Raw genomic sequence first — 12,487 nt, 5'->3', positions numbered from 1 at the left:
CGACAAGGAAATGATCTACTTAAAACCTGAAGACAGACAGAGGGAAGCTCTCTTGAGTAAAAAAACTCTTCCAAGGCTCCCAAGAAAAATGTAATACAAAACTCAGAACTCCGCATTCACAAATTATCTGGTACTAACAGACCCAAAGAATTAGGTACCGAGATCATGTGAAGCTCTTATCATTTCACTAGTCACTCCCTCTCTGTCTCTCTCTGTATCTGTATCTCTCTGTTTTTCTCCTTTTATGTCCACATAATGCTGCTTATTTCTTGAGCTGACAGAAGAAATTATGTATTTGGTTCAGTGCTAGCTGCTGAATTTTGTAGGTCGTCTGACTACCTGTTCCCCCCAAGCTTTGTGTAAACTGGCTTTAATTCATATATAAAACACATAGTCAGTATCTAAGCACTGTGGAGAACATGAAAATAAGCAAGAAATAGATCTTGCTCTCAGAAAGCACGAAGTCTAGTTAGGAATAGAAGACAGAAGCACAAATATGCACAATGCAAGACAACACATAAAAGTGTTAAAACTGGAGTAAAATGCAATGTGCTATAGGAATCAAGAGGACAACAAAAATCACTACTGGCTAGGAGAAGGGAAAGAATCAGGGAAGGTTTTGTTGACTCTGATACAGACCCTGAAGTATGGGCATGATGGATTTGAGCAGAAATGGAAGAAGGAATGAAGCAATCTAGCTAGAGGGGCCAACATGAGCAAAGACAGGGGTAGGAGAGCACAAAGCAAGCCCAGGCAACAGTAAGTGATCTGATTTGGCTGAAGCACAAGGTGTATGTACAAAAAGAATGAAAGTCACAGAGAAAGATAAACGTATCTCAAAAAATGGCAGTAATTAATTCCTCATTTGTATGAAAAATATTTTTTGTAATTCAAGATTAAGGCCTGTATTTGAAACAGGAAACATCTTTGGCATGTCTCACTTTAAACAAAGTCCTAATTACATTAATGATATTAGGAGAGTCTCCAAACAACAATATCAATGTGGAAGGAAGAGCTGTGGTCCTGAAGGAAGAAGATACAGACAGTTCTCGTTTTACGTAAATTCACATTACCTAAATTCAACTTCACGTAAAGAATTCTGAAAGAAATCCGCATTCCAAAACACCTATGTTAACTTTACCATACAGTACTCTGCACTCTCTCTCTCTCACACTCTATCTCTCTGTGCTCCTACTTCCTGGCCCTCTGCTTGAGCTCCACGGCATTCCACCCCCTCCACAAAACCCCAACCCCAAACCCAAACCAAAATATCCCCCCAAACAAAAACCCTTCAAGTGAATGAAGAAAAACAGACATGCAGAGAGACTGCCAACACCACTAGATTGAGGGCTTGGCTTGAGACTTCCAGTCCTGAGAGGGGAGACTTTTGCCTTGTTCCTCCCAACCACCTGTGTTCAGCTCCCCGAATGTCTGTCTTCCATCTGTCTGCACTTGAGTATCACATGTTCTCTCCTGTCTGCATACACATCCAGCCCCCACGTGTCTTCCCCACCTCCATGTGTTCTTCCTTTTGGTTCTGGCAAGGCCCCTATGTGGTTGGCCCCAAATGCCAACGTGTTCCTCCTCCTGTTCTTGCTTTTCTGTCCCGGGCCCCACATCCTTGAACTGTGTACCAGTCCCCTCCCACCAACAGGCATTCGGCCCCCTTCTTGCTTCCTTCCCTCCCTTCCCCACATCTTTGGACCAGTTCACATTACATGAAAATCGCTTTACGTAGAGGTCTGCGGAACGGTCCACTTATGTAAAGCGAGAACTGTCTGTACTCACATGTTTCGATGGACTGGGCTGAACTCGGGCCTCAACTAACAGCTGAGCAGAATTGGACTTGTGTCTAAAAGACAAAAAAATGGGATTTTTTTTTTAACCCTTTAGGAAAAAGAAGTAGAAACCCAAAAAACCCAAACATCTTTCTCTTTAAACAAAGGAATGATGGGCCAAAAAAACCTGAATAAACTGTACTGGGACTATAGAGAAGAGACTGATGTTTTTGCTTTTAATTTCTAAACTATTCCTAGGAAAGAGCAAATTTTCCTCCCATTCCTAATCTATTGTACTTTCAATTGGTATTAGAAGCTTTGTTTCCCTATACACTAACCTGTAATGAGCTACTGCTTGTGAATTACTTGAAGCATTCTGAGATAAAAACCCCATAGAGTGTTAGCCTCTATATTTAATATTGAGTCCAAGTAGAGGTAGAACCATTCCTAACATGTGATTTTTGCAACTTAGTTCGGTGAAGTTGCTATCTTTCAAACAGAGAACTGAGAACCATTTTCAGAGTTGCTTGTTTTATTTCCAGTTTTAGTAACTCAATATATGTCAATGTGATATGGGCTAATGTGGGATCAATATACTTAGTATGATGTCCTGATCACAGGAAATGGAAAACCCAATGGTACATCTATCTAGAATATCCTGAGAAGTTTTAAGGCTACTCAGAATATGTGCAAGAGGGAACTGGAGATGATGGTTACAGTAAGACCTGTGCAGAGGATGGGTAATTCTCTCAAGTCAATGCCATATAAAAAAAGGTAAAAGAAACTGGTTACTTTTTGCATGGAGGAACAAAAAAAAAGACATGAGAGTTGGGTTCGAAAATTTGTAAGGTTGTCAAGTAGAATATTAAAAAACAAACTTCTTTTGTGTGTTCTGGAAGACCAGACAAGAAACAATGAGGGAACAAATTCTGTTCAAACATGGGGAAAAACTTCCTAGCCAATATAAGTGGAGCTGTCCAATGGTAGAAGAGGCTACCCCAAGAGATCAAAGCATCCCTGATTTAGGGAGAGAAAGCATCTAAGGGCATCTGGTCCAGCCTCTTTCATCTTATGGATGAAAACACCGAGGCCCAGAGAGGCTGAATGACTTTCCCCATGACAGAGGTACAAGGAGTAAATGAGGGATTTGAATCTAGGTTCTCATTTCTCTTCATGAGAGATGATTAAATAGCGATTAGTTGCCAGAGATATTTTACTGACTGACCTCTAAGGTCCCTGCCAATTTTAAATTCTGTGATTTTAAGTGTCTTCATTTGAAAAGCCTCCAAGGGAGGTTACTACATCTAGCATTCTACAAAGAGGTGAGCAGCCAGTCATTCAACAAGCATTTATTAAGAGCTTACTATGTGTCAGACACTATGCTAAATGCTGAAGATATAAAGAAAGGCAAAAACAGTCCATGCCCTCAGAGCCCACAGTCTAATGGAGGAGATAATATTCAAACTTCTCTGTTCATACCACATATATACAGTGTAAAGGGTAGACCATCCCCCATAGAAGGCAACTAGCAGTAGGAGGTAAGGGGTGGAAGGGTGGAGATGCAGGGACTGAGAAAGGTCTCTTGCAGATGGGGAGATCTAACCTAAGTCTTGAAGGAAGCCAAGAAAACCAGAAGGCAAAGGAGAGAGGGAGAGTATTACAAGTATGAGAGACAGCCTGTGAAAAGGAATGGAGTCAGGAGACAGCACTATGTGTAAGGAAGAACAAAGTAGAGGGGCCGTGGAGTCAAGGGTGAGAAGCCTGGAAAGCCAGGAAAGGGCCATGTTATAAAGAGTTTGCAATGCCACACAAAGGGCCACATATTGAATCCTGAAGGGAATAGGCCTGACAGAACCAAGGAACCTGTGAATAGAATAAATGACACTTGGGCTTTTAGCCTTGATGGGTAATAATGCCAACCCATTCTGGAGGGATAATAATAGTACAAATCCTTAAATGAATGTTGTGGTCAAAACAAACACTGCCTAAGAAGCACGTTAAAGAATCACAATTTCTATTTCACTAATTAACTTTATGGTTGACTGAAGGAGATGATCAATTTGGAATATTATCATTTGTGACAAGACTGCTCCCACGTTTAAAGTATCAGGCAGGTGGGATGTTACTGACACTCAAAACCAGGGACAAACATCACAATCATTTTAAATGTGATGAAGTAGATCTTCTGAGTAGCAATTCTGGAGAGAAATACTGAAGTTCTCATTTGAGATGACAGCACTCATCTGCCACCCCGTGGATTTTCTTCTTTTAAAAAAATAAACATTTTTATTTATTGTTTTGAGTTCCAAATCTTAACCCTCCTTTCCTCCCTCCCCTGCCTCCTCCCTGAGGTGGTAAACAGATATAGGCTATACATGTTCAATTATGTGAAAAATTACTGTATTAGTCATTTTGCACAAGAAAACTTGAATAGAAGAAAAAAAATGAAAGGAAGAGAAAAATAGCCTGCTTCAGTCTGTGTTCAATCAGTATCAGTTCTTTCTTTGGAGGTGGAGAGTATATTTCATTGATAGTCCTTTGGGATTGCTTTGGATCATTGTATTGCTGAGAAGAGTTCTTCCTCAAACAATATTGTTGTCTGTGCACAATGTTCTCTTCGCTCTGCTCACTTCACTATAATTAGTTCATACCAATCTTTCCAGGCTTTTCTGAAATCATCCTGCTTGTCATTTCATATAGCACAATATTCCATCACCACCATACACCACAGCCTGTTTAGCCATTCCCCAATTGATGGGCATTCCTTTAATTTCCAATACTTAGTCACCACAAAAAGAGCTGCAATAAATATATTTTTTTTAACAAATAAGTTTTTTTCACTTTTTTGGGGATGTCTTTGGGATATAAATCTAGCAGTGGTATTACTGGATGAAAGTGTATGCACAGTTCTATAGCCCTTTGGGCATTCTGGTCAACTTTCTAATAAAACAGGCCCAACACTCTTGCCAGCCACAGCATGGACTCTGCCCTTAGGGGGGCACAGCTGAAAGGTAAAATGGCATTTCTAAATCCTTCCTTTCAAAAAATAAACACCACTCCAACAGTGATTTTCTAGGTACTAAAGGAGAAGGCAGCTGATAGTGATAGCTTTGTTTTATAATTGTAAAAAAAAAACTTACATTTTTCATTCATTCCTTTACCCAAACACTTACCTTTCCAGTATCTCTGAGATTTGCCAGTGGAAATTAACTAATACAAGTTTAGCCACTGAATGAGACACCTAGAAAGGAAGAAGAAAAGGAATTAAACTAGGGCTACATCTTTCTAAAGTACTGAATATTGGCAGATACATATAAATTAACTTCTTAAACCTAGAAATCACATGTGCAGTGTGGACAATATTAAATGATGATCACTGCTGTGTCAGTACCACAGGAGGATGAGAGGGTGTGGTCAAAGGACATAATCAAGACTCAGATTCTTGTCTTCAACTAAATCAAACAACTGTTCATTAAGAGCCTACCACATACACAGCAGGATACTTGGCTCTGTCACAAATTCTGATTGTAAGCAAGGCATTTTCCTTGTCTGGCTCTTCTTGTTCCATAAAAACTTGCAATTTAATTGGATAACCTCTGAGTTTCCTTTTAACTATTAGTCTATGAAGTGTGATGGAATCTCTCTTAGAAAACCTATCTATCACTTAGGGTAACCTTAAAAGTTTTTTTGTTTTGTTTTTACAAATAATAGCCAAAAAAGAAAAATATACATAAGGTGGGGAAATTTTACCTAAAATAGTAACCAAATTGTGCTTACTTTGTGTCCATCTCCAAGACCATGGATTCCTCTTACTTTTGTTTAAACATGGATACACACATATACATATAACACACATATACATGAATTCAATGTATTCATCATTTTAACTCTGCTGATCTTGCTTTGCATTACTTCATATAGGGCTCTATTCCTTGCATTTTTCATATACATGGTACTTTTTTATTATTTTAAAAACAGCTACCACTTAATTAGCACTTTTAGATTTGCAAAAAGCTCAACAAAGAGTAGCTCAATTCATCCTGACAATTCCTCTGGGATACAGTTGCAATTATTACTCCCATTTTACTGATAGAGGATATTAGGCAGAGGGAAGTTAAGTGACTTGCTCATGGCCACACAGCCAGTAAGTGTCTCAGGCTGGACTGGAACTCATGTGTTGCTGACTCCATGCCCACTACTCTTTCCAGAGAACCACCAAACAGCCTAGGTTTTTCTTTTCTTTCTTTCTTTTTTTTTTTTGCAGGGCAATGAGGGTTAAGCGACTTGCCCATAGTCACACAGCTAGTAAGTGTCAAGTGTCTAAGGCCAAATTTGAACTCAGGTCCTCCTGAATCCAGGGCCAGTGCTTTATCCACTGCGCCACCTAGCTGTCCCCTAATTTTTTCTTAAGATAGGATATCATAATTGACAGAGTTGACCTTGAAGCCACCTAGCCAACTTGCATTAAAGGAGTTTCCTCATCAGGTAGTTCTCCATATCAATGAAATCACAGATCCAGTATCTCTCTCCATTAATATTTGTATATTCCATTACACAATATACCATAATTTATTTGGTCATTCTCTAATCATTACATATATTAGTTTCAGTGTGGACAACTTCTTATGTGATATTTACACAATGAAGATCATATAATTTGCCTCACAGATAATAAGACAGCTGATATTTTAAGATGGTCATTCATAGGACCTTCAAAGCTCCAGTCCATTTTACAGATCAGAAAACTTATATATGATTATTATATGATTTAGCTAAAATTATTTTCTAGGACTGTACATTTTAGAAGTATAACAAAGATACAAGAACTCTAAGGAACCATCAATTTAAGAAACTTAAATGATGCAGCATAATAAATGACAACAGGGTCATTGTAAGAGCTCTGGCCTTTGATATTTAAAGTCTCCCCAATTCTTCAAGTTCTGTGTCAGTTATTGCTTGTTTACATCTCACATTTCACATACTTCATAAAGATATTGCTCAAGAACCAGAAGAACATTGTACACAGTATCATCAACATTGAGTGTTGATCTACTGTGATGGACTATATTCTTCTCACCAATGCAATGGTACAGAAGAGTTCCAGGGAACTCGTGATGGAAGAGGATCTCCAAATCCAAGAAAAAAAAAAAAGAACTGTGGAGTATAGATGCTGAATGAACCATACTATTTCTTTTGTTTTTGATGCTGTTGTTTTTTTTCTATTTTGAGGTTGTTCATCATTGCTCTGATTTTTTCTCTTATAACATGACTAATGCAGAAATAGGATTAATGTTATTATGTGTATGTATATATATATATATATATATATATATATATATATAACCTATATCAGATTACCTGCTGTCTAGGGGAGGGGGGAAGGAGGGAGAAAAATCTGAAATTGTAAAGCTTGTATAAACAAAAGTTGAGAACTATCTTTACATGTAACGGAAAAAAATAAAATACTTTATTAATTTAAAAAAAAAGATATTGCTCAGATGCTTTCAGAAAAACCTGGGAAGACTTATATGAAATCATGCAAAGTGAAATGAGCAGAATCAGGAAAATGCTGTGGACAGCAACAGTAACACTACACCACAGTGAACAGGGAATGATTTAGTTATTCTCAGTAATACAATGATGCAAGACAATTTCAAAGGACTTCTGATAAAAAATGCTGTCCACCTCCAGAGAAAGAACTGATGGAATCTGCATGGAGACATAAATAAGTACGCTTATTTAAGCTTTCTTTATTTTTCTTGGGATTTTTTTTTGGGGGGGGGTGTGAGGCAATTGGGGTTAAGTGACTCGTCAAGGGTCACACAGCTAGTAAGTCTTAAGTGTCTGAGGCCTCATTTGAACTCATGTCCTCCTGAATCCAGGGCCGGTGCTCTATCCACTGTGCCACCTAGCTGCCCCCTGTGTTTTCTTTCACAACTAAGATGTAAATATATTTTGCATGACTGCACATGTATAACCTATGTAAAATCACTTGCATTATGGGGGGAGGAGGTGAGAGAGGGAGAGAATTTGGAGCTCAAAATTTTAAAAAATGAATGGTTAAAAAAATGGAAAAATATCTGAAAAAATATAAAAATTTAAAAAACAGAGATGGCTCACTACTTCTAGAGACAGAATGGTTGCTAAGAAAGTGACTTCAATGAATTGTATAATTAGGAATCTGTGTGCTTTGTTTTTGAAATTAAAATACAATTCATAAAAATATGCAATACAATTCATAAAAATATGCAATAGGCATAAAAAGAGAAGACAAACTTTTCACTAGCACTTGTTGAATTGATACTTATGACTTGTGAGAAAAGTATTTTAAAAGCTGCGTACTGTTATAAAGTGAGTTACTATGACGTTGTAACAAACTTAGAGAGAAAATATAATAGCAGTATGAGGATCTGAACACAGATTCTGTACCCCTGGATCTACACTGCTCTATCATACAACAATATTTCACTACACTTTGTTTCCAGGGAGTGGTGTGGGAATCAATTATCAACATTTACAATATTTACATGTATGTGTGTCTTCCCTTAATGTGTAATTGCTCTTGCTTTTTGATCCAGAGGTCCCACTCCTGAACACAGAACCCCAAAAAGTTAAAGACAAAAAGGACTCACATTTAACAAAATATTCAAAGTAACACTTTTTCATAGTAGTAAAAATTTGGGGAGGAGGGAAAGGGGACGCATCTTGAGGAATTGTTATATAAACTGTGGTATGAGGATATAATAGAGTATCATTGTGCCCTAAGAAATGACAAATAAAAGGAATTCAGAAAAACATGGGAAGCACTGTATAAACAAACACATCGAAGAGAACAGACTCAGCAGAACAATGTACATATTAGCAACAACAATGTAAACAAAAATGACACTAAAATAAGATAAGTTGTAGCAACCAAGTCCCACTTTCCTCTCAGTGCTAGGATTATTATCTGACAGGGTTCCCTCCCTCCCCAACATGTCTTAGGAGACAAAGCCAGGACTTGACTGGCTCCAACTTGACATAGCCTATTGGGGCAACTTCCTGGCTACCTAAAGTTTCAAACCCCACAGGGTTGGTACCCCTAAGACATGGTGGGTGTCTGAAGACACAGAGAGTCACCATACCCTGCCCTGCTGACTAGACACATTTCATATGGAAAAACGGGAGGCTCCTCTTTCTGCATACTTGTTGCATATCCTTGCTATGTTAGGGCTAGTTAAACCTCCATTTGCTAAATGTTCAATGGCAGGCCTGCAAGACAACAACCACTTACTATGTGCCAGGCAAGGTGCTAATTGTTGGGGATAGAGATACAAGCAAAAAGATGGACAGTCTCTGTCCTTGAGGAATTTATATTCTAATAGAGGAACACAACACATAAAAGGGAGGTGCAGGAGGGGGGAGAAGTTACCTTTGAGAGGGGATTGGGGGGGGGGGAGGTGGCATGGCAGAGAGTTCATGAAAGGCCACAGGAAGTAAGGGAAGATCCAGAGTAAGAAATCAGCTGACAAAAATCTGGTGACAAAATTCCGATGAGTCAGAAGCACAATCAAGAGGAGAAAGGCCCAAGAAGTGTCCCATTTCGTTCCAACATCAAATCTGAACTAACAGGATACAATGTCTAGATTCCTCCTTACATGTTTCTTGGTAAAAAGGTGTGGAACTTGCTTCCTGGTCACTTTTTTTAAAGTAATAAAAATTTTTATTTATAGTTTGGGGTGCCATTTTTTATCCCTCCTTCCCTCCTGCCTCCATGAAGCGATAAGCAATCAGATATGGGTTATACATGTATGATTATGTAAAACATTTTAGTTATTTTGTATAAGAATACTTGAGTAAAGAAAAAAATGAAAGAAAGTGAAAAATAGCATGCTTCAGTCTGTGTTCCATCAATAGTCCTTTGGGATTGTCTTGGATCATTGTATTGTTGAGAATAATTAAGTCATTCACAGTTCTTCATCAAACAATACTGCTATCTCTGTGTACAACATTCTCTTGGTTCCCTAGTCATTTTTTGCTAAACTCTTTTTCTTTGTTTTGCTAAACTCTTTATTTGTCTCTTTCCCAGGGACTAGTCTAAGAGTTCTTAATCTTATATCCATGAAATATATAGACATACATATATCTCAATAACTATACTTCGATATAGTTTCCCTTGTAATCCTGTCTTTTATTTTATGCATTTGAAAACATTTGAGAAGGGGGGCAGCTAGGTGGCACAGTGGATAGAGCACTGGCCCTGGAGTCAGGAGTACCTGAGCTCAAATATGGCCTCAGACACTTAACACTTACTAGCTGTGTGTCACTTACCTCCAACTGCCTCACTTTAAAAAAAAAAAAGAAAAAAAAAATTTGAGAAGGTATCCATAGATTTTACTAGACTGGCAAAAGGGTCCAGGATATAAAAAAGCTTAAGAACCCCTGGGCTAGGTGGTAGAAAACAACTATGATAGGAAATATTTGTGATGTAAAAACAAAAGGCATCAATAAAATATTTTTTAAACCTACCAAAATAGGGGAATGGAAGGACATGCCCGTTTTAAAATGAACAGAATAGGGGCAGCTAGGTGGCGCAGTGGATAGAGCACCGGCCCTGGATTCAGGAGTACCTGAGTTCAAATCCGGCCTCAGACACTTGACACTTACTAGCTGTGTGACCCTGGGCAAGTCACTTAACCCCCATTGCCCCGCCCCCCCCAAAAAATCAGTTCATCTGTTATATATATATATATATATATATATATATATATATTTTGGCCACCTAGCTGCGCCCTGTTTATAGTTTTAATGTTATGCCAATCAAACTATTAAAGGAAACTTATAAATCAGCAGGCACATAAACTATTTGGTACTGGTTAAAAAAAAGAGAAGTAGGGAGCCAAGATGGCAGAGGAAAGACATTAAACCCACAGGGCTCCTGATACAATCACCCCCAAAATAGCAATAAAAGAACCCTTGGGGCAGAAAAACACACAAAAATACGGGCTGAGAGTTTTTACCAGCTATAGATAGATTTCAGGGGGCCATGCTGAGCCATGAATAAAGTCTAACCCCACAATTGGGCCGACACACCAGATAACCGCCAGAAGAATTTGCCCCAGTGCCTCTGAATCGACTGCAGCACTGGCGTCTTCTGGAACCGAGTGTGCGATCGGGCTGAACGGCTGGCCCAGGGGAGTAAGTACAGGGGTACCAGTGGACTGGGGGGAAGGATCCGACTGTCCCACCCCAGCAGGCAACCAGGAAGAAATCCTGAGCAGTGGGAGAACCAGGTGGAGGAGGGGAGCAGGGGAGCAGTCTCATCAGAAGCTGAGAACCACACCACAGAAAGCTTTGCTGGTTGGTTACTTAGTAAGTAGGCCTGAGGTTATCTCCGGACCTGAGAACAGGCCAGGTGAGATTAAAACCTGTCCCCCCTCAACCCAAAACACCTGGGACCCCCTGAAGCTGAGAACAGGAGCAGAGCCGAGAAGCAGCCCCCCATCCCCAGCCCCCAGTGGAGAGTTCAAAATCAAATGAAGAGGCCAGGCAGGCTGAGAAGAAGCCCAACCATGCCCCAGGCCACGCTGTAGCTTGAACAGTGTGTCCTGGAAGCAGCACCACACTTTAAGAAGGAGTTAAAAGCCAAGAAAAAGCAAGCCAGGATGAGTAGGCAGAGAAAGCAGAAGACCATCGAAAACTTCTTTGGGGGTAAGGTAGACCACAATACAACCTCAGAAGAAGAAGATAATAACAGGGTCAAAGCTCCAACATCCAAAGATTCCAAGAAAAATATGAACTGGTCTCAGGCCATGGAAGCTCTCAAAAGGGACTTTGAAGAGAAAGTAGGAGAAATAAAAGGAAGATGTAGAGAAAAGGAGGAAAGAATGGAAAGGGAAATGAGAGCGATGCAGGAGAGTCATGAGAAAAAAGTCAACAGTCTGAAAAGCCAAATGGAAAAGGAGATTAAAAAACTGATGAAAATAACTGCCTAAGAATTAGGATTGAACAAATGGAAGCTAGTGACCTTATGAGAAACCAAGACACAGTAAAGCAAATCCAACTGAATGAAAAAATAGAGGGCAATGTGAAATATCTCCTTGGAGAAACAGCTGACCTAGAAAATAAATCTAGGAGAGATAATTTGAAAATCATTGGACTACCTGAAAACCATGACCAAAACAAAAGCTTAGACACCATCCTCCACGAGACTGTGAGGGAAAATTGCCCTGATATTCCAGAAGCAGAAGCTAAAATAGAAATTGAAAGAATTCACTGATCACCTCCTGAAAGAGATCCCAAAAGGAAAACCTCCAGGAATATTATAACCAAATTCCAGAACTTCCAGGTGAAGGAGAAAATACTGCAAGGAGCTAGAAAAAAGGAATTCAAATACTATGGAGCTCAAATAAGGATAAAGCAAGATCTAGCAGCTTCTACATTAAAGGACCAGAGGGCATGGGATATGATATTCCAGAGAGCAAAGGAACTGGGACTTCAGCCAAAAATCATATACCCAGCAAAACTGAGTATAATCTTTCAAAGGCAAAAATGGGATTTCAATGAGAAAGAAGTCTTTCAGGCGAAGTCTTTCAAGCATTTGTGATGAAAAGACCTGAACTGAATAGAAAATTTGACTTTCAAATACAAGACCCTGGAGAAGCATAAAAAGGTAAACAGGAAAAAGACTTCATGAGGGATATTAAAAGATCAAACCATTTACATTCCTA

General features: G+C 39.1%; 1 protein-coding gene across 1 annotated transcript in view; it reads right to left on the bottom strand.

Moving 5' to 3' along the window:
• ARIH2 (ariadne RBR E3 ubiquitin protein ligase 2) overlaps window positions 1-12,487 on the bottom strand; it is a 63,548-nt gene that overhangs the window by 24,158 nt on the left and 26,903 nt on the right. Inside the window, exons 2-3 of the mRNA XM_044003418.1 lie at window positions 4,952-5,019; window positions 1,789-1,852 (exon numbers count right to left, since the gene is read on the bottom strand). Coding sequence (XP_043859353.1) covers window positions 1,789-1,852; window positions 4,952-5,019 — 132 coding nt within the window. The remainder of the gene's footprint in view (window positions 1-1,788; window positions 1,853-4,951; window positions 5,020-12,487) is intronic.

The sequence above is a fragment of the Dromiciops gliroides genome, chromosome 1 (genome assembly GCF_019393635.1).
Source record: "Dromiciops gliroides isolate mDroGli1 chromosome 1, mDroGli1.pri, whole genome shotgun sequence".
In the NCBI taxonomy this organism is placed as follows: Eukaryota; Metazoa; Chordata; class Mammalia; order Microbiotheria; family Microbiotheriidae; genus Dromiciops; species Dromiciops gliroides.
This window is presented reverse-complemented; position numbering and strand designations above follow the sequence as displayed.